Source organism: Panthera uncia, chromosome E1 (genome assembly GCF_023721935.1).
Source record: "Panthera uncia isolate 11264 chromosome E1, Puncia_PCG_1.0, whole genome shotgun sequence".
Classification (NCBI taxonomy): Eukaryota; Metazoa; Chordata; class Mammalia; order Carnivora; family Felidae; genus Panthera; species Panthera uncia.
Window position 1 is genome coordinate 30,155,746 of NC_064814.1, and position 22,376 is coordinate 30,178,121.

General features: G+C 52.1%; 1 protein-coding gene across 2 annotated transcripts; it reads right to left on the reverse strand.

Annotated features, from left to right (window-relative positions):
- Positions 1 to 444: 444 nt before the first annotated feature.
- On the reverse strand, positions 445 to 21,056 carry TRIM25 (tripartite motif containing 25). Of its 2 annotated transcripts, XM_049636477.1 has the most exons (9): positions 20,233 to 21,056; positions 16,126 to 16,221; positions 13,134 to 13,367; positions 9,627 to 9,798; positions 7,781 to 7,846; positions 4,385 to 4,411; positions 3,972 to 4,053; positions 3,792 to 3,892; positions 445 to 1,080 (listed from the first exon to the last, which is right to left on the reverse strand). In XM_049636477.1, exons 1-9 carry the CDS (start codon positions 20,833 to 20,835, stop codon positions 551 to 553), a joined length of 1,911 nt encoding a protein of 636 aa, XP_049492434.1. In that variant the 5' UTR covers positions 20,836 to 21,056; the 3' UTR covers positions 445 to 550. The 2 variants fall into 2 exon arrangements, with proteins under 2 accessions (XP_049492434.1, XP_049492433.1); XM_049636476.1 differs by lacking the exon at positions 3,972 to 4,053 and having other exon boundaries at positions 3,792 to 3,890; positions 20,233 to 21,052.
- Between the last annotated feature and the right edge of the window lie 1,320 nt (positions 21,057 to 22,376).

Sequence of the window (22,376 nt, forward strand, 5' to 3'; positions counted from 1 at the left end):
TGATCTGGGTAGAGACCTGCGATGGGCAGTTTCCCTTAAGGACAGAAAATAACCAGGAGTCTGAGCATACACCCGAATCCCACATACAGGGGGTGAATAATACTGAAATTCAATGACAGGGGATTTTTTTTTTTTAAATCAATATATTAAGCTGAATAGCCCTATCGAGAGTAATCAAAACATTAAGATCCGAAGGCTGCCCCAGATGGCCAGGACCTTACACCAACCCCCCCGAGAAAGGGCCCACGGTGGCTACAGATTCCCTCCAAGAGGAAAGGGCGCTAATGACTTTACCTCCCAAAACCCCATCCAGCTGCCAGCAGCTGGAGACCTACGGGAACAAGAGGGAGGAGGTCACCCTGCCCTGATGGGCACCAGGAGGCAGAAGTGCTTCCTGGTCCACAGCGCGATCACCTCCCCCTCCCCCCACCTCCCCCTCCCCCCTCCCATACTCTCAACCCTGAAGAGTCGCAGGAAGCTCTGGGACAGTTCCACCTGCAGGCCTTCCACCACTGTCTTGGGCACCCAGAGGTCAGTGTCCGTGGCCGGCCTACTCGCAGGAGCAGATGGAGAGCGTGGCACCCGCAGAGAACACCCAGAAGGCCGGGTACACAGCTTCGGTGAAGTCCACCTTGAACTTATACATCAGGTGGACGTTGTCGGTGACGGCAAAGAAGATGACGAAGCCATGGTCACAGTTGAGAAGCACGCCGACCCGCGTGGCCTTGGTGGAGGGCAGCGTCTTCTCCACATTGTTGTGCCAGGCAGAGACCTTGGTATTGAACCACTCCACGCACCAGGAGGCGCTGTTGCGGCCCAGCCGGCTGTCGGGGCCCTGCCGCGGCATGCTGCCGTAGCAGATGCCCACCCCGCAGAAGTTGTTCTTCTGCAGCTCCACCTCCCAGTAGTGGATCCCCTTCCTGTAGTAGTGCAGGCCCAGCACCTGAGAGCAGTATGTGAACCTCTTGGGGTGTGGCTGGTAGCTCAGGGGCAAGTCGGCCACGGAAGCTACAGTGTAGTTCTCCAACAGAGCCACCTTGTTGTGGGCGGTGTTGTAGTCCAGGCTGAACTTAGTGGCATCTAAGAGAGCATGACCCAAGGAACCGATTACAAGGAGCCCAAAGCGTTCTCATTTTTAAACCTTGTCCCAACTGGTCGTATTTGCTCATTTCTGTTATCCACCTGTCCATCTATCCTTCCGTCTACCCATCCACGCATCCATCTACCCACATAGCCGAATATCCATCCACTCATCATCCGTACACATATCCATCTATCCACCCATTTTGTCCAGCCAGCCAGCCATTTGTCCATCTGGCTAGCCATCAATCCAGCCATCCGTCCATCTATCAGCCACCCATCTATCTATTCATCCACCCAAAGCCATTTACTGAGCACCCGATTCTGCGCAAGACGCACGATTCCGAGCAGACTTGGCACCTGACTTCATGGAGTTCACGCCACAGCAAGCGAGGCGAGCCCCTCCGCACAACACTGTGAGAACACGCGCCGCTAAGTGGTGGGCACGCCGCTACAGGGGCAAACAGCTTACGTGAAGGGTGGGGAGAGCACGAGGGAACATTGCCCACGTAGGCTGGAATCTGAGCCGAGCAACAGGAAGATGAGAATTAAACAGAAGCAAGCGGAGCGGGGCAGAGGGCACAGCGAGAGCAGAGCTTGGGGTCACAAGGATAGTGGGCACGGGCTGGGACCAACAAAGGCTGGGCAACTGGGAGAGAGAGGCCCTGGCAGGAGAAGGGGGACATATTGGGGCCACACAGCGGAGAGTTAAGGGGTCTAGATTTTATTTGGTGGGCAGCAGGGAGCTGAACAATGTTTGTGAGCACGGAAATTACCGGACTATATTCCCCTGACACTTCCAACCAGTTCCAGGGGAGCTGAAGACTGAGCTCAGCCCTGTGTGGTCCCCACCCTCCACCTCCTTCCTAGGACACACCCATCTCTACCCCTTCCCTCCCAGGAGACCCTGGACCCTGGGAGAAAGGTTCCAGGCAGCACTGCACAGGGACAATCCCTAGCCTGGGAACCTGGAAACCGGGAAACCAAGAGCCCTGGGGTTTCACCACCTCCTGCCACTCCCTTGCTAGGTGGCTTAGGGCAGGATGCTTTTCAGAGCCCTGAGTCTCCCCGTGGGCAAAATGAATGGGCTGGGGAACATGTTCTCTAAGGTCCTGAGCTGCTAGAACTCACTTTCCCTGCCCCCGGAGCATGGGGATCCAGAAACACTTGGCTCAGCACACCACCAGCAGCTCAGCAGCAGTTAGCTCTGGCCCAGAGCCAGGCCTGGGTCTAGCATGGGGGAGGGGACGGCAGGAAGCTCCAGGGAGGCCGGTCCTGAGAAACCCAGGTACCCACCCATCCCCCCAGGCCTGCTACAGCTCTGGAGAAAGGGGGGCCAGGGCCGCAATTTGCAAGACAGATCATGGCCACTGCAGGGAAGTGGGTACACATGGAAGGTGCTGCTGTGTGAGGCTGCGGGTACAAAAGGGAAACCGAGGGAGCGATGGTGGGAGGAGCCTAGACCTGGCCGTGAGGCAGAAACGCCAATCACTTCCACTTGGACAAGGGAGGGCAAGCTTGCAAAGGAGCTTAAGGAGTGACCAGTGACCAGAGGGGCAGGTGGAGCCCAGGGGAGCCCAGGGACTCAGCAGCCTTAGGGAGAGAGTGTTCCTGGAAGGAGGGATACAGCTGAGAGGTCCAGCCAACTGAAGGCTGAAAGGTGTCCTTGACATTTAGCTGCACGGGGGCTGCCACTACCCTCAGCCAGAGCTGAGCGTGGGGACAGAGGCCAGACTGCCTTGAGAGAATGAGACTCTTGGTTCTGGCCCCCCACAACCCTCCCCCCCCGGCCCGGAAACTTTCAGAAACACAGAGACATGCAGGGAGATTGTGTCAAGCTCCCCGGGGCATCTGACACGCAGCCACAGCTGAGGACCAGCACCGGGGGACAACATTGCAGCTTCATTTTTCCATCTTCCCTCAAAAAGATCACCAAGGAAATGAGTTTCACAACAGCTTTCCAGGCTGGTCCCCTGCCGTCTGATCTTGCAGCACTGGCCTGGGGCCCAGGAATTTGTATTTTTAACCAGTATTCAGGTGAAAGGGAGGTGGACACAGCGCAGGAGCCAAGAAAAGCTGGCTGCACTGGCCACTGTTTTTGTTTTCATTTGTTTGTTTTGCTTTGCTTTTGTGATGAGGGAGATTTAAACACGCTGCGGAGGGGCAGGCCCCAGGAGAGGAGGTGAGGACGAAGAGGTGAGTGCCAGAGCAAGAGCATGAGTCCAGACAGAGCAGGAGCCTGGCTGGCCTTGGGGAGGGGCCAGGGAGGGCAGGAGGGAGCAGGTGTAGATGCAAGAGAAATGGCAATAACAAGAGCATGAGGGGCCCCTCTTCTCTGTGAAGCGGGGTGGGAAGGGCATGCAGAAGACTGAGGCTGTGACAAGTGGGAAGGCTCTAGAATGGCAGAGGAGCCGGCGGGAAACCTAGAGCGGGACTGAGGCACAGCCGTGGGCAGCAGGTGCCAGCCCAGAGAAAGGGACGAGCCGGGCTCACGAGGGCTGGGGGTTCAAGGCACCTCTGCAAGGTCTGTGCTGGCTAGGAAGGGAGGTGAAGAAGAGCAGGTGCTGACGGAGAACGGGCGAGTTGCTAACCAGGGTAGGGGGAGCCAAGCGGGACCTCCCAACAGTGGCGAGGGCAAAGGTCTGTGCAGAGAGCTAAACAGGAGAGCCCGAGGGCCAGCGGGACCGCTCGTCAGGGCCAATGCTACTCACACTCTAGGAGCTCGGGCCTGGACTTGGCTAAGAAGGTGTCCAGCACCTTGGTCGTGAGGGACACCGGGTTCGGCTGCACAGCGGAGGCTTTGGCTACAGCTGGATGAGGACACAGAGAGCCGTTTTCAGAACCAACTCAGGGTGGACACCCCACTGCCCCCTGCCCGCAATAATTCAGTCTCCAGGCCTGCTTGCTTTAAACCCAGTAACTGTTCTGGGGCTCCAAAGGTGGGCATATGGACGGGTGAGGCAGAGGCAAAGGAGGGGAAACATGAATTGAACACCTGACACAGAGTGACCAGATGGCCAGTCCTCCCTGAGGAAACTGATTTTCAAGAGCTACTTCCACAAACACACACCTGGACAGCCGGGAGGATACAGGTACGTCCAGACAGGGCTACACTCATTATTTGTCTCACTCACGTACACTTGCCCTCACCTCCAACCTCAGGCCCGCCTGCCACTAGAGGACAGAATCCCAGAACTCGGGCCCCATCGCAGAACCTAATGAGAGAGGCGGCAGCCTTCCCTGCATTTAATTCCACACCTGGGCAACCTCAAGAAACAGAAAGATGTACAAATGCATAACTTACGAGGTTTCTTGTGTTTCTTTTCTTCTTCTGAAAAAGAAAATTTTTTAGAATTAAGCTACGTTCAAGCACTGCACAGTGACACTTTCAAAATACTGTAATAACAATCATTTGCTTGAATGTGACCCATGCAGATAAAGCTAGGATGTTTTAGCTGGAAACAAGCAAATGAATCTATGGGGACAGAAACCTGCCACAGTGGTTTGAGGGATTGACACTGATCATAAGGAGCATGAAGGAATCTTCTGGGGTAATGGAAGTTTTTTAACTTGATTTGAGTAATGGTAACACACATATGCATTTGTCAAAATTAATCTAACTGCACATGTAAGATCTGTACATTTTACTGTAGGTAAATTACATCTCTATAACAGGGAAAATGCAAGAGAAAACATACCAAAAAATAAAGGGAACCAGCAAAGAAATGGCTTGCCGAGTATCACAATAGTCTTTATTTTTTTTAATGTTTATTTATTTTTGAGAGAGAGACAGACAGAGACAGAGAGAATGCATGTGCATGAGTAGGGGAGGAGCAGAGAGAGGAGACAGAGAATCCAAAGCAGGTTCCACGGTATCAGCATAGAGTCTGATGCGGGGCTCGAACCCACGAACTGTGAGATCATAACCTGAGCTGAAATCAAGAGTCACACTGAGCCACCCGGGCTCCCCTATCACAACAGTCGTTAAAAACTATCTTGGAGTGTGCACCTGTGAAGACTAAGTTTAGCTAAAGCAATGACTCTCAGAGTGTGGTCCCCAGAAGCAGCAGCATCACCGGAGAATCTGTAGGAAATGCAAACTCTTAGATCTCATCCAAACACCCGCTGAATCTGAAAGCCTGGGGGTGGGGCCCAGCAATCTGTGTTTTACAAGCCCCTTGGTGACTGCGATGCATACTCAAGTCTACTTGAGCTAGAAGATTTCAGGTTCCCTCCACCACTTTCCTCGCCACTGGAATGACAAGGGGTGTTTTGGATCTTATCCCTGCCCTCCCGCAGGGTGCTTTACGCTCCAGATAAGCCCCCCTCTCTCCTATTATCCTCTCCCTCCCCCCACACCTGCCCCCACTCAGCCCCACATGACCCCATAGCTCTCCTTCCTCCCACTTCTGAGTCCTTTTTCCAGGTGTTGTCTTCACTCTGCCCCCATCTCCTCCTCACCTGCCCACTCCCACTGGACCAGCATCTTGGGAGGACCCCACGCTGTGCCACGGACCTAGGGCACGGCACAGGCCCCCTCCCCAGTCATCACAGCGGTTCAGAGTGTCATCTACACTGTGACCGATCCACTCCTTCCCTGCCAACTTCCCCATCTCAGCCCCCAGCCGGCACCACAGCTCACTCCTGCTAAGAGCGATGCTTGTGATCTGGGGCAGGGGCGAGGAAGCTTCTGGGGGAGCGTGACCTGAGAAGGACATAGGTGCACAGCATTTGTCCCCCTATCTTTCCCTTCCCCAGTCACACCAGGTGCCCTTCTACATTTTCTTGGTGAGCTGAGGGCTCCCTGCTCCCTCCACACCAGGCACCCTGGCCCCTGGCTCCACTCCATTTGGAAATGCCAAAGACAAACTAAACTCTAAAAGCAAACAACACAGACCAAGAGCTCCCTCATCCCCCAGGGGCAGCACTCCTCCGTTCACACTCACTTTTCAGGGAAGCAGTAACAGCCACAGTTCAGTAGCATATTTATGGCCTTTAAAAGAGCTTCACAGGGCGCCTGGGCGGTTCAGTCCGTTGAGTGACCAACTCTTGATTTCAGCTCAGGTCATGATCCCAGGGTCGAGGGATGGTGCCCCGCATCAGGCTCTGGGCTGTGCATAGAGCCTGCTTGAGATTCTCATTCTCTCTCTCTCTCTCTCTCTCTCTCCCCCTCTGTCCCTCTCCCTGACTCACTCACTCTAAAATAAAAATAAAATAAGAGCTTCACAACCAACGTCTCAAGTGACCCTGAGGTTCACTAATAAGAATCCCGTGAGGTCAGTATCATTATAGTCCAAGTTGGACAGATGAGGAAACTGAGGACCTTTCTTCTCCCCAGCCCCCACCTCAACAGCATGTGCCTTCTCAATGTGTGGCTGACATGGCCCCAAAGGGGGCAAAAATTCATTCTTGGTGGAAGAGGGTGAAAGAAGTCTTACTCTTTATACGTATAAAAGCATAATATATAAGGGCACCTGGGTGGCTCAGTCAGTTAAATGACTCTTGATTTTGGCTCAGGTCATGATCTTGTGGTTTGTGAGATTGAGCCCCTCATCAGGCTCTGTGTGGACAGCAAAGAGCTTGCTTGGGATTCTTTCTCTTCCCCTCTGCCTGTTTCTCCACTCACTCCCTTTCAAAATAAATACACATATTTTTTTAAAAAAGCATAATATATAGGGGCACCTGGGTGGCTCAGTCGGTTAAGCATCTGACTTCAGCTCAGGTCATAATCACATGGTTGGTGGGTTCGAGCCCCGTGTCAGGCTCTGTGCTGACAGCTTGGAGCTTGGAGCCTGCTTCACATTCTGTGTCTCCCTCTCTCTCTCTCTCTGCCCCTCTCCCTCTCACGCTCTCTCTCTCAAAAATAAATAAAACATTAAAAAAACTTTTTTAAAGCATAACATATAAACAGGCATACTGCGGGGCACCTGGGTGGCCCAGTCGGTTAAGCATCCAACTTCAGCTCAGGTCATGATCTCATGGTTGGTGGGTTCGAGCCCCGTGTCTGGCTCTGTGCTAACAGCTTGGAGCCTGGAGCCTGCTTTGGATTCTGTGTCTCCCTCTCTCTCTCTGCCCTCCCTAGCTCATGCTCTGTCTCTGTTTCTCAAAAATGAATAAATATTAAAAACAAAAAAAAGTTAAACAGGCATACCACATATGTGTGGTATTAAAATTTCACCAATGTGGGCCATTAGGAAAAAAATGTCTTCAATGGCTGGGAGCAGGGCGGGTAAGAGAAGGGCAATAATGACAAAAGGTTAGGAAGTGCTATGATGGTACAAGCACATGACAACTCAAGACAGAACAGCGCTGAACTACCGGCGAGGGTTGGCCTCTGCTCCTCCAGGACCATGGCCAGGCCCCTCCAGGGGGCTCTGCCCGAGAGCCAAAACTTGGGTATCGCTAAGTATTTCTCAAGACAAGCCACCATTGGTAACCTTGCAGGCCCAGGCAGCCCACACAGCCAGTGCCGATGGGCCAGTCCTGCTAAGCACCCCAGGGGAGCTCCTGCGACAGCCCCTCCAACTTCCACTCGCTGTGGCCGTAGCCATGCCGGTCTCCAGATACACTCGGGCCCCCGGCAACCTGGGACGGGCTGAGCCCACCCAGAAGGAGCGGCAACACCTGTGAGTGTGTCGGCCAGAGCTCCGGCCAGCCACGGCCAGGCCACAGCCACAGGGACAGCAGCAGGGTTACTTACTCAGGACCTTCTTCACAAAGTGTGCGGGTTTGTGCGTGGATGCTGGGCCATGCTCTCCAGAGTTCCCTGGGCCAAAGAAGAAGGGATTAGTTTATGCAGCTCTTCCAAAGCAACCCCAGGAACCAGCTTTGCCACGGGCCGGCAGAGAGAGTGTTTTACAAAGGCAACTCCCACGGACTTTTCCCATCCAGTCATTTACAGGAGCTAGAAACAAGGGGACAGAAAGACGAGTTTGGTGTGTCCCTCTTTTCTCTGGCTTAAAACGTAGCCGGGATCAAGTCTTTTCTCTGCCAGCGCCCAGCTTCGTGACCTCTGAACCCTCTCTACGCTTCCATTTCTCCCGGTGTAGCCGGGGATGAGCACCTTGCTTGTGGTGGGGTGGCCAAGATGCCTGTTGTGCAGTGCTGGTTCCTCTCCATCCAGTTTTTCCACCACCCCTCATCCCCCAGACCAGCGATCACTGCTGCAGCAGGAAAACAAATATGCGCGTCCAATGCATCAACAGCTTTACCCGCTACGGAGTGCACCACACCTGTCCCAGAGGCTCCTCTGCAAGGACACGTGGGTCGACAAGCTGGAATTCAAACTCCCCCCACCCTGGGTTACACAGTAAAATCTACTATGTGCCAGACTCTGTGCTAAGCACTGGGGAGAGAATGCTGGATGAAAAACAGACCCAGCCCCTGCCCTCACAGAAATGGCAATCTAGTGGGGGAAGAATAAAATGACAGATGTGCAAAGGTTCCCAAGGGATGACAAGGATCCTGGGACCTAGTCTGAGCAGTGAGAGTGGCGATAGGGAGGTCTGCTGAGAAACATATTGTTTCAACTGCTCTCTAAAGGGTGACAGGAGTTAACTGGTGAAGATGGTGGAGTCTGAGTCTTATAAGCAGTGAGAAGAGCACATACAAAGGCCCTGTGGCAGGAAGCTTAGCATATGCAAGCAACTGAATGCAGTGAGATGTATGGGAGGAGGGGACACTTCAGGGCTGGAGAAATAGACAGGACCTAACCAGGCAGGGGCTTCTAGAGCCAGGGTCAAGAGCGTGGTCTGAAACCTACAAGCAAGGGATATTTTCTAAACGGGGTGAGAGGGAGAAATCAGATCTGCATCTTAAAAAGCTCTCTCTGGCTGTAGCAGGAGTGGATGCAGGACTATTTAGAAAGCTGCCACAGGTGATAGCTGGCAGGGAAACCACTGGACTGAGTCAGGAGATATTTAAGAAGTAAAACCTGGTGATGGACTGGATATGGCAGCATGAGGAAAAAAAGGGAGTGCCGGGGGGAATTCCAGGTTTCTCTGACCCTAAAACCAGCCATTCTTCCACCAAACACACTGATAACCCAGGGTCCATTCAAAAGCCATCTGAGGGCTGCCTGGGTGGCTCAGTTCGTTAAGCACCCAACTGTTGATTTCGGCTCAGGTCATGATCTCATGGTTTGTGAGGTCAAGCCCCACATCGGGCTCTGCGCTGACAGTGCAGAACCTGCTTGGGATTCTCTCTCCCTCTGTTCCTCCCCTGCTTGTGCTCTCTCCCTCAAAATAAATAAACTTAAAAAGAAAAGAAAAGAAAAGAAAGAGCCACCTGAGCCAGCCTCAAGATCACATGCAAAAAGAGCCTGTCCAAAAGTCCCAGCATTGACATCAAGGCCCCCAGAAATGTTTCAGGAAGGATGGCTACAATGTCAGGATGTTTCCCCACTACCTCCCAGATGGAGGGCGGATGTTTCAGGATCCCAAAACTGAAGCCCCAGTGCTCTGGGTCAAGACCCTCTCCCCGATTCCAAAATGCTGATTCCATTTCAGGGGTCCCAGAAGGGGAGCATGGGGGCTGCTAATAGTTACCTAAGCCGGTGGGTCCCTCGGGCTTCTTGTCCTGGGGCAGCCTGATATACCGCTTCAGCTCGTTTTTGAGGTCTGAGGTGCCCTGGCAGACACCCTTTATCAGCTCCTGATTCAGCTCCATCTTGGGGACGAAGACCGGCTTTGTCGAGATTCCCTGAAGTTTGATCGCTTTCTGAAACAAGCCAGGGTATTAGTTCAGGCAGCTGCAGGGAAGCCAGGGTCTGAGCTCAGCCCTCATGAACTCCAGGAGGAGATTCCCCGTGTCCACGGGCGCTCAGTCCAATCAGCCTTCTCAAATTACAGGCCAGAGGTTGCTGGGGGCTAATGTGCCACTTTTGGTCACAGCGCTGTGGATCAGGGCCCTCAGAGGCCACTCACCTACCAAGGGGGAAACTGAAGTCAAGAAATAACCAACGTGGGGGCCCCTGGGTGGCTCAGTCAGTTAAGCATCTAACTCTTGCTGGTTTCAAGTCATGATCTCACAGTTCATGAGTTCAAGCCTGCGTCAAGCTCTCTGCTGTCAGCACAGAGCCTGCTTCAGATCCTCTGTCCCCTTCTCTCTCTGCCCCCCACCCCCGCTTGCACGCTCTCTCTCAAAATACATAAACTGGAAATAAATAAATAACGTGGAAGGAAAGGAGGAAAAGAAAGAGAGACAGAGAGAGAGAGGAAGAAAGGAATGGGGGGAGACAGAAAGAGAAAAAGTGTCCTGCTAGGAACACTGCCAATTGGTGGCAGGGACAAAGCTGGGACATAAATCTCCTGACCCCCGTGGATAATGCTCTTCCACTCCTCCAGCTGTGGCTGGAAAAGTACAGGAGACTCAGGACCATCTCCAACCCTCAAAAGACCAGCTCCAAACACCCATTCTAAAACTGGACAGGGCTGCCTCAGCGGGCAGAGGGTTCGGCCAGGGCACATCCAGGGAAAAGGGAGGATCTTACAAAAGTCCCCAGACTTGAGCTAAAATCGGGTCACACAACATCAAGAGGTCCCCAGACAGGGACTTAGAATCCTTCTCCGAGAGCTCTAGGCAGCTACTCCAATACACAAGAAGGACCACAGAGATGAAACTCGATGGCACTGAGCCTAGGCCTGGAAAGAAGTCCGTGCGGGGGGAAGAGAAGACTCCCAGCCACTCCTCTACTCTCCCCAGGACCTGAACAAGGAACCTGGGCCTCTGAGGTGTCGTCACCCCATCGATGGGGCTCACTGGGACACCCGCTGCACGCTGCAGGCCAGGAGAAGGGGGCAGTTAAGAAGGGAAGGGCTGGCCCGAAGGAGCGGACAGCAGACACATCGACAAGCACATCTAAAACAATGCCACCGAGTGCTACAGCAGAGGCAGACCGACCCACTCGATCACCAGGAAGGGCAGAAGAGCAGGATCCGAGGAAGACGGGGGTGGGGGAGTCTGGAGCGGCCTTGGGAAAAGGACAGCCACGGCATTCCCATCCAATGCCGGGTCTGTCTGGGTAATGGTGATGCTCTGCTGTGGTTACAGCACGGGGCAGGAGAGGAGTGTGATGCCAAAAACAGGGGTGCTAAGGGACATGAGGTCAGATAGGGCAGGGGGGGGGTCTGTGCTTTAGAAAGACACTTCCAGGGGCACCTGGGTGGTGCAGTCGGTTAAGCGTCCGACTTCGGCTCAGGTCACGATCTCGCGGTCCGTGAGCTCGAGCCCCGCGTCAGGCTCTGGGCTGATGGCTCAGAGCCTGGAGCCTGTTTCCGATTCTGTGTCTCCCTCTCTCTCTGCCCCTCCCCCGTTCATGCTCTGTCTCTCTCTGTCCCAAAAATAAATTAAAAACGTTGAAAAAATAAATAAATACATAAATAAATAAATAAATAAATAAATAAATAAATAAAAAAGAAAGACACTTCCAGGGTCCATGGGGAGGGGGGAGGGGGGAAGGGGCGTAGGCAACATTCTAACATGGCCCCCAAAATGCCCACCTGATCCAGGGGTACACACCCTATATAATCCCCTCCGAGTATAGGCAGGACAGTGACTATGGTAGGACGTCACTCCTGTCATCAGGTTACCTTAGATGGAAAAACTGAAGGAATATTGCGGATGTAATGAAGATCCCAAATCTGTTGGTTTTGAGTTCATCAGAAAGGTGAGTATCCCGGGTGGGCCTGACTTAACCAGGTAAGAGCCACTAAAAGGGACAGGGCTTGTAAGAAAGAATGAAATCTTGCCATTTGCAATAACATGAATGGAGCTAGAGAGCATTATGCTAACTGAAATTAAGTCCGAGAAAGACAAATACCATATGATTTCACTCATTTGTGGAAATTTAAGAAACAAAACAAACAAGCAAAGAGAAAAGAGAGAGAGAGAGACAAAGCCAGGAAACAGACTCTTAACTGTAGAGAACTGACGGTTACCAAGAAGTGAGTGGTGAAATAGGTGAAGGGGATTAAGAGCACACACATCATGGGGCACCTGGATGGCTCAGCCAGTTGAGCGTCTGACTCTTGATTTCCACTCAGGTCATGATCCCAAAGTCATGGGATCAAGCCCCACGACTGAGTGTGGAAGCCTGCTTAGAATTCTCTCTCTCTCTCTCTCTGCCCCTCTCCCCTGTCTGCACTCTCTCCAAAATAAAAAAAGAAGAAGAAGAAATAACTAATTTTGGAAAAAAGCACACTCATCACGATGAACACTGAGTAACGTATAGAATTGCTGAATCACTTAAGGAAAAAAAAAGAATTGTTAAATAACTATATTGTACACCTAAAACTAATGTAAAACCGTATGTGTTACACTGGAATATTAAAAAAAAAAACACAAAAACAAAGAGGGGCACCTAGGTGGCTCAGTCGGTTAAGCATCCGGCTCTTAATTTCAGCTCAGGTCATGATTTCAGTTCGTAAGATCGAGCCCCGCGTCAGTCTCTGCACTGACAACACAGAGCTTGGGACTCTCTTTGTCCCTCCCCCACTCGTGCTCTCTCTCTTCTCAAAATAAATAAATAAACTTAAAAAAAAAGAAGAAGAATATTCTTTCTAAAAAAGGAAAAAAAGAAAAGATTAATAATCTAAGCAGGAAAAAAAGGGAACAGACTTTCCTGGAGGGAGAAATTCTCTGCTGGCTTTGAAGAGGTAACTGCCAAGTGGAGAGAGGGCCACGTATGTGGCAAGGAAAGGCAGCAGCCTGTGGGAACGGAGAGCAGACCTCAGCCACCGGCCGGCAAGAAAGCGGGGACCTCACGCCTGCACCACAGGAACTGAATTTGCCAGCAAGCTTGGAGATGCCCCAAGCTCAGCAGCCCGGCCGAGCTCAGCCGGTCCCAGCTCCTAAGCCATGGAGAGTGGGATAACACACATATGCTCTCCCCAGCCACTGAGTTTGTGGTAAGTTGTCACACGGCATAGAAAGTAGATACAGCGTGTGTCTGGGGGATGCTTCAAATGACCTCTTACAGCCCCACCTCGAGGGCCCCACTGCACCTATAATCAACATCGTAACGGCAGGCAGAAAGAGTGTTCATCAAGACCTACCTCCAGAAACTCGAACTCGTCCTCCTTGGTCAGGGCAAGTTCAATCTCCTCCTTCAGAGTCTGGATCTCACTCTTGTTCTTGAAGAGGATCTGGTAAATGTTGTCGAACTTGGTATTGACCCTCTTCTGCTCCTCCTTTATCTTTCGTGTGCAGATGGCCTCTGCGGCATCAATGAGTATCTTGATTTCCACATACTCTTGTCTGAGCTGCTCTGTCTTCCTGCGGGCAGTCTCCTAGCGGGGTAAGACACAGGGGCGTCCATCAGACAAAAAAGCTAAGCCTGTGTACAGAGCAGTGGTGAAGTGTGGAGCACGGGAGACTCTTCCCTGTACTTCGTGGGAGTACAGACGGGCACAACCGCTTTGGGTGGGAATTTGGCAACATCTAGTAAATCTGAAGGTGCTCAGACCAAATCAAGGAATATACTCAGATGCCCGCCCCAGAGACAGACTCAAGAACGCTCACAAGCAGCATTGTTTGAATTGGCAAAACCCCGGAAAGAACCGAATGTCTAACAATAAGAGACTCGAGGGGTGCCTGGGTGGCTCAGTCGGTTGAGCGTCCGACTCTTGATTTCGGCTCAGGTCACGATCTCACCGTTCGTGGGATTGAGCCCCACATCGGGCTCTGCAGTAAGTGTGCAGCCTGCTTAAGATTCCCTCTCTCTCTCTCTCTCTCTCTCTCTCTCTCTTTCCCTCTCTAAAATAAATTTGAAAGTTAAAAAAATTAAAAATAAGTAAGAGACTTGATACAAATCTACAAATTATTCACAAGATAGAATATTGGATAGTAATGAAAACTAATGAGCTGGGGCAATGCATGGACAAATGAGGGAAAAACCACCTGTAGAAGAAGACGTCCAGCATGATGCTCTTCATATAAAGCTTAGAAACAGACAGAATGGCTTCCTTTCAGTAAGAGAACACCCCTGGAGTTTCTGAGGGCACGTGGCTGCCCTGCCAGACTACATTTCCGAGGATTCCCTGCAGCTAGAGTTGGCCATGTGACTAAGCTACTCCCAGTGCAGTGTGAGCAAAAGTGGTATGTGTGACACTCTTCTTCCCTGTCCCTTTTACTCCCGGCTAGAACAGAGGTCTGATGGTGACCCAGCTTCAACCAAAGAAATGAGGAAAACCCCCCATGCAGTAGTAGAGTAATAAGAAAAGACTCTGGGGGTGCCTGGCTGACTGGGTCAGAAGAGCATGCAACTCTTGACCTCAAGGTCATGAGTTCAAGGCCCTCGCTGGGTACAGAGATTACTTAAAAACTTTCCATATATATATATATATATATGTATGTATGTATGTATGTATGTGTATGTGTACATATATGTGTATGTGTATATATACATATGTATTCTTCTATACACGTGTATTCTTCTACATATATGTATTCTTCTATATACACGTATTCTATATATATTACATATATATAAAATAAATATATTCTACGTATATAAAACATAAATACATATAAATATATAAAATACATACATTCTATATATATGTATTCTTTTTATATATAATATTAAAAACTTACAAGATTTGTGAAAACTAGACAAAAAAAATCTCTAATTCTACCACTCCAATACTGGTACTACTATTCTCTTCCTATACTTCCTTCCAGTCTTTTCTCCCATACTTCCCGTAATGGGTTGAATGGTGGCCCCCAAGAGATCTGTCCAGAACCTGCGAAGCTGACGTTACTCAGCAAAAGTCTCTGCAGGTGTAATTAAGGTAGGAATCTTGAGATGACGTTATCCTGGATTACCCAGGTGGGCCCTAAATCCAATGACAAGTGTCCTTATTAGAGACAGAAGAAAAGACACAGAGGGAGGAGGAGGCCATGAGAAGACAAGAGGTGGGGGCTGAAGTAACACAGCCACAAGCCTAGGAACACCTGAGCCACCAGAAGCTGGAAGAGGCAAAGAAGGATTCTTCTCTAGAATGAGGAAGTGTGGCCCTGTCTTTGATTTCAGGATTCTGACCTCCAGAACTTTATGAGAATACATTTCTCCTTGTGAGTGGAGGTTGTGGTAATTTGTTATGACAGCCCTAGAACTGATACATTTTATTTTCATAAAAAGATGTAACTCTAGTGAGTATACACTTTTGCTTCCTGTTTTTTTTCCCATTTAAACCATGACCACTTGGGGCCTCCAACTCCTGATTTCCATTCAGGTCATGATCTCGCGGTTGTGGGATCGAGGTCCGGAGCACAGAGCCTGCCTGGGACTCTCTCTCTCTTTCCCTCTCTCTCTGCCCTTCCCCAGCTCGTGCTTGTGCGTGCTCTCTCTCAAAATAAATAAACATTCAAAAAAAAAAAAGAAAGAAAGAAAGAAAGAAAGAAAGAAAGAACACATAATCACTTTTTATATTAATACTTTTTTCTTCATGATTTTTTTTTTAATGTTTATTCATTTTTTACTGACAGAGAGAGACAGAGTGCAAACAGGGTAGGGGTTGAGAAAGGGAGAGAGAAAGAATCCAAAGCAGGCTCCAGGCTCTGAGCTGTCAGCACAGAGCCCAAAGTGGGGCTCCAATTCCCGAACTGCGAGATCACGACCTGAGGCGAAGTTGGACGCTTAACCGACTGAACCACCTAGGTGCTCCTTCATGACTTTTTTTTTAAGTCAGCTCTACGCCAGCACGGGGCTCGAACTCACAATCCCGAGATCGAGAGTCCCATGCTCTACTGACTGAGTCAGCCAGGCGCGTCTATATTACTACTTTTTAACCCTAATTTTTAGTGATTGACCCCGTCCTCCTCACACCAAGGTCAGGGCTTGTAGACAGTGTTCAGTCTGGGTCCATGAAGGATCTCCCCTGGGGACATGGCTTTCTGGATGTCCTGCATGGGTGATGTCTAATTCCGACGCCATGTGTGACACCATGTGTGTAGCCCTGTGGAGATCAGAGCTGAGCCTGTCCTGCCTGGAGGCTGAGGGAGGGTCTGGGGCCGGGGCTGGCAGTGGACAGCCCTGTCACTCACCCGTATGTCCTGCTGCCTGGCTCTCACGTCCTCCAGCGCCCTCGATGCACCATTGATCTGATCGCATATGATGGTCAGTTTATGCTTCAGCTTGGTCTGCGGAGAAAACAAGCAGGTGAGAAATCACCTCAGCCCAGCCCCCACCAGCCAACACCAGAAGGTCCCACAGGCGTTTCTACTGGCCCAGGTCTTGCCTGCCTGTAGCTGTTTGAAGCATTCTCTTATTTATTGCCTCCCTTCCAACTTTTAGAGGGACAGTACAAGAAAGAAGTTAGGAGCACAGGACTTAGACCAACCCATTCCCAGCTGTCCAAGAGTCTCTCACCTAGGTCCTTGGCCTTGAAATAGATACAAATGTTCCCACCCCGCAGGGCTAGTAGGAGGATTAACTGAAACAATGTAAGGATTTAGCATAGTGCCTGGATCCTAGTACAGCCAAACTAAAGTCAGCTTGCGTTACTAAGAGCTGCTTCGTTGGCACACCCATTTTACAGACAATGAAACTGAGGCAAGAAGCCCAGCAAGGGGGCCAAGTTCACACCATAGCCAGAACAGCTGGGGCTGGGACAGTTGCTTCAGTCATTCTAGCCAGCCCTCCCACTGCAAACAACCAGAAAAGCAGACAAATTACTGGGAAGAAAAATCTGCTTAATGACAAGGGAGAGCTAACTAAGCAGGGAAGGATGACACAGCCAAGATCTGGGAGAAGGAAAACCCAGAGAGAAAAGCCTGGTTTCTGCAGTTGTTCTTCCAGAGTCATCTGCCAATTCCAGAACACAGCTGGAAGAGCCACGGTCAACCTCAGGGAAGCAGGAACAAGAGTCAGAGTCCAAGGCTCATTTGGTATGCCCCACAGGCAGGGACCTCCGCGGGCTAACACCCTAAGAATGTGAGGATCAACAAGCAGGAGGCCAGTCCACCACCAGGTCAACCCCCGAAACTGAATTAAGGTGACTCAGAATTACAAAGTCCTTAACCACCTCCAGGAACCAAGGTCAATTATGCATGAAGGAAAATAGTATCATCTTAGGTCTCTTAGTATTTCTATCAATTTTCAGAATCGATATTGGAGTGTCCTGCCTCCCTGCTCAGGTGAAACGTTATGGTGTAGAAATGGCACGTTATGGTGTAGAAATGGCAAGGAAAATCACCACCACCGTAAGAGTAGCTAGTGTTTCTTATATATTCACTGCAAGCCAGGCATTGTTCTAGTGCTTTTCAGGTATTAACTTAAAGCTAAAAACAACACTGTAAAGTGGAAGCGACCCACCCTTTATAAATAAGGACACTGAGGGGTGCCTGGGTGGCTCAGTCGGTTAAGCGACTGCCTTTGGCTCAGGTCATGATCTCGCGGTTTGTGAGTTCAAGCCTCGAGTCAGGGTCTGGAGCCTGCTTTGGATTCTGTGTCTCCCTCTCTCTCTGCCCCTCCCCCTCCCTCTCTCTCCCTCTCTCTCTCCCTCTCTCTCTCAAGAATAAACATTTAAAAAAAAAACCACATAAATAAGGACACTGAAGCAGAGTCATGAAGTGGCTCGCCCTAGGTCACATCTCTGTTAACTGGTGTTCCAAGATCCTGGTGTTACAATCAAAGCACTGAGTACGTTAGAAAAGTCTAGACAAAAAACATTTACTTCCCCTAACGAGCTGCTCAACATCCTCCAGCCCTCCCACACCACTAGAGATATTCAGTTCTGAACCTGACCTTGAATCTGGATTTGAACAACACAGTGACAAGTCACATAAGGCGCTAGAAGCGGAGACCAAGGCCACACTAACTTGACCCCAAAAGCCCAAGTTACTGATGGTGTTTCCAATTCAACCTCTGTGACAGTGCCCTCTGACCTGGCCTCTCACAGTAGCCAAGATAAACTGTGGGCCAAAGGCAGGAGGCCAGGCCATGGCAGATCCGGCCTCACGGGTCAGAACGGCAAGAGAACTCAGAACACCTGGGGGGCTGCCAACAGCCCAACACTGTTCCACCTCCAACAACCACTCTTAGTGCACCCCAGACCTCTGTGTTCGGGAAAACTTTATCCGTCAGTAATCAAACACATATGACAGTCCCCTGATGGCAGAGAGGGGCCTCCTTGGCTCCAGACACAGGAAAGTGGCCCAAGGACTTTGAGAGGTGCAACATTCCCCTCATCAAGGGTAGAGAACTTTTTGAAGTTCTGAGGACCTGTTCACAGATCAGGGACTTGGGTCCGCCGTGAGGACGTGAGAGGCAGCAGAGTCCCGGGTCTGCCCCACACCAGTGGTCAGGACAAACCAGCCTCCCACAGCTGGGGCACTGCCCAGCTGGGGCTGGCTCTGTCCCAGCAGCGAGCGGTGGCAGGGCTAGACGTGGAGGCTGATGGAAGAAGCAGCAAGGCAAGGCTGGTTACAAGGATTACAAAACCAAGCGAGTATGGCACACAGGCACACTGGGTGCAGACTCCAGCTCCGGGCCCCAGAGGCCGAGAGAGATAGCTGCAGCTCCCGGCCAGGCTGAGAGGAACCCTCCTGCCCCTACTTGCCTTCTGCCTCCCTGGATAAGAACTTCTAGAAGAGCCTTTTGGCAGAAGCCGGCTGCCCAAGTGCTCAGGGACAGGCCCGGGCACCCCAGGGCCACGAAGATCTTGGTCGCCTGACACCACCCCCAGCAAGCTCTCTTCCCAGAAACTACACCGGCAGGGCTTAGGCAGCGCTCACCCGGCTAGGAAGAAGAGGCAGAATTGAAGCTCAGGTCTCAACACCCAGCCCAGGTCGGAGCCTGGGTCAACCAGCCACCTGCCTGACACCAGGACCTGCCCACAAAGCACTTCCCACACAGCTCATCTCCCCAGGGCCTCCTGACCACCCTTGCAGGTTGAGAAGAAATGCTCTTAACCCCATTTTACAGATGAGGAAGCGGGGCTGGGAGAACTGCAGCGACTTGCCCTGAACCACAGCTGATATGGAGCAGAGCAGGGCTCCTGGCTCGAAAGGCGAGGCAGGTTCTTTAGTGTGGCAGCTGGAGACCCAGGCGGCGAGGCCCGACATAGCTGTGCCTCAGAGGTCAACCCCTGGCCCTCCAAGACTCAGGGAAGAAGTCCTAAGGGACCCAGCTCAGACAGAGAAGCAGACCAGGCCCAGGAAGGGCCATGGCTTCATAGGAGCAGGGCCCGGAGCCTGGTCCCGGCGCCACCGCAAACCTCCGCTGGGTCTCTTATCTCCTTCGACAACAGGACAGTCCTTGACTGTGAAAATGAAAGGCAATCAGGCCATGCCTCGGAGCTCAGGCTGATATAAAAAAAGGTGGTTCAATTACACCTTTCAGCCTCTGCCTTGAGTCCACAAGGGGAAGTTATGATTTCCCCCAAACCATTAAAATCAACACAGATCTGGAAGGCCCCCTACAAAACCACCTGGTCCCGCCTCCTTGCTTTACTGAAGACTCAGGCCCCAGGAACCAAAGGCTGTGCTCAAAGTTGCACAGCCAAGGTGGAGGTCACTATGGTGCAAGAGTTTGGCTGTCCCTCTGGGTAGTATCCAGAGATATTTGGGACTCTGCCCACCATCCTGCTCAAAACGATCCTCCCTGGTCACTCTCTGGCTCACCAAAAGTTTTTGCACACATGACCTCAAGCCTGCAAGAACGTCACATCCTCCATGCACCCAGATATAAGGGTGGTCATGGAGAGAAACGGCAAACCGTAGAGTCAAACCCGTTGGGGTCCCAACAGCTCAGGCTAAATTAACTTCTCTGGACCTCCATTTCCTCAACTGTAAAATGGAACTAATTATATTCAATTCCAGCTGCCGGGATTTAAATGCGGAAACAGAGGTAACCTCCAGGGCTCATATTTGACGTTGGAAACCCTCTGCTAAACACCATCAGACAAATACTAGGCTTAAGGCAAGCAACCACCCGTCTTCAGCATTCCCCCTTTTAAGACAGAGGGTGGGGGGAAGAAAGTGGACCAAGGATGACAGAGGAGGGTTGTGTGTTCTCCCCGCCCCTTTCTATTACGACGCTGGGGACGCCCTGCCCCGGTTCTCAGGCCCAGCAGGGCCCATCCCCCTACCCCAGGTGATCCATGGTGGGCCACTATGCCCACAGTGGCTCCCTCCCCCAACACCCCTTACCTGCAGGTCTGCGCTGGCCTGGCTCAGGGTCTCAGGGGAGCAGGCCTTGTGCTCCACCAGGCAGATGTGACAGATGCACTCATCATGCTGGGGGCAGTAGAAGTCCCGCAGCCTGTTGTGCTGGGGACACTTGCGGCGCATCAGGTCCTTGACTGGCGGCTGCAGCTGGTGGTCCCGAAAGGCGGGGCTGTCGAGGTGCGGCTGCAGGTGTTCCTGGCAGAAGGAGGCCATGCACACCAGGCACGTCTTGACGGCGGGCGCCTTCAGGCAGTGGTCGCAGGCCACCTGGCAGGGCGGGCTGGGCTCGGCGGCGCGGGCGGGCGGCGTGCAGCCGTCGGGGGGCGAGGGCGCCGCCCGGGCCACCTCGGCCTGCAGGAACTGCTCCACCACCGCGCACAGCACCGTGTTCTTGTGCAGCTGCGGCCGCTCCTGATAGCCGGCGCGACACTGCGGGCACAGGTACGGCGGCTCCTGGACGGCCCACGTCTCGTCCAGGCACGAGCTGCAGAAGTTGTGGCCGCACGGGGTGGTGACCGGCACCTTGAAGTGCTCCAGGCAGATGGAGCACGACAGCTCCTCGGCCAGGGGGACCAGCTCCGCCATGGCGCTCCTGGGGACCGGACGAGACGCGCTGGCACTTCGGGCGCGAACGCCGCGCGGCCGCCACACACAGCCTAGGAAACGAAAGTGAGCGGCGGGAGGGGCGGGCCCCGAGGGCCTTTCAGGAAGTCACGTGGGGGCAGGGGCGGGGCGGGCCGCGCTCCGGGGCGGGGGCGCCGGGGGTCGCGGCGCGCGGTCGCAGTCGACCGCGCGCGGAGCTCCAGAGGCTCCCTCGGGTGCGCGCGGGCGCCGGACTCGGGGTCTCAGGTTGCCCCCCACGGCCCGCCGAGGAGGAAACCTGCGCGTCAGGTGAGAACCCCGGCCCGGGTCGCGCTGTTGCCCCGTCGCGCCCGCCGCTAGTGCCTTTCTGAGGGGAACTCACCCAGACCCGAGACGTCCGCTCCGCGCCGCCAACCGTGAAGCCGCGCCTCCCCGCCCGCTTTTAAACCCTTCCTCCCTCCCCCTCCCCCGCCCCGTCGGGCCCTGGCACAGGGACCCAGAGCCCCTGAAGGCCAGAGCCCATGGGCACACACTCAGACTTAAAGCTGGCGATTTCTTTCCATACCACCTGTACAATATGCTTTTTTTTTTTTTAATTTCCAGTTCTACTTTAGTGGGATTTGCAGACATCCCAGTTGTAACAAAGGTTTTCTCTCTCTCTCTCTCTGTCATACACACACACACACACACACACACACACACACACAATTTTGAAACAAACGTTTTTCACCAGATTGTGTATTTAGATTTATTTCCTTTTATTCGGCTCTGTTCCCGGTCCCTGGCCTGAGTGCAGGAAAAACGGGTGTACAGGAGGAGAGAAGAGAAATATTCAAGAGAGGGGAGGGGGGGCAAAAAAGCAAGGCAGTGCCTTGGGAGGAGTTAGTTGGAGTTTGCACTGGCGACGGGGCAAGCAGCAAAAATAAGGAAAAGGTAAATGTCTTAAACTACTGCTAAAAGTAAAAGCTACTATTTATGGGGCATCTACTCTCTGCGAGACAAGTCACATACGTATGTCATAAACACTAGAAGACAGATGTTATTACATCCATTTTATAGGTGAGGGTCACTTTTTTTTTATTTTTTATTTTTATTTTATTTTTTTAAATTTTTTTAACGTTTATTTATTTTTGAGACAGAGAGAGACAGAGCATGAACAGGGGAGGGGCAGAGAGAGAGGGAGACACAGAATCTGAAACAGGCTCCAGGCTCTGAGCTGTCAGCACAGAGCCCGACGCAGGGCTCGAACTCACGGACCGTGAGATCATGACCTGAGCCGAAGTCGGACGCTTAACCGACCAAGCCACCCAGGCGCCCCTTTTTTATTTTTTTTTAATGTTTCATTTATTTTTTTTTTAATTTTTTTTTTTAACGTTTATTTTTGAGACAGAGCATGAACGGGGGAGGGGCAGAGAGAGAGAGCGAGACACAGAATCCGAAGCAGGCTCCAGGCTCTGAGCTGTCAGCACAGAGCCCGACACGGGGCTCAAACCCATGGACCGTGAGATCATGACCTGAGCCGAAGTCGGATAGTTAACCGACTG

What these genes read in the sequence shown, in the direction of transcription:
- TRIM25 (XM_049636477.1), bottom strand. Translation starts at nt 20,835, where the DNA reads ATGGCGGAGCTGGTCCCCCTGGCCGAGGAGCTGTCGTGCTCCATCTGC. An exon ending in ACGAGTTCGAGTTTCTGGAG is followed by an intron (nt 9,799 to 13,133) that starts GTAGGTCTTGAT and finishes GGCTTGTTTCAG; the next exon opens with AAAGCGATCAAACTTCAGGG. An exon ending in CGAGGGACCCACCGGCTTAG is followed by an intron (nt 7,847 to 9,626) that starts GTAACTATTAGC and finishes TCTTTGGCCCAG; the next exon opens with GGAACTCTGGAGAGCATGGC.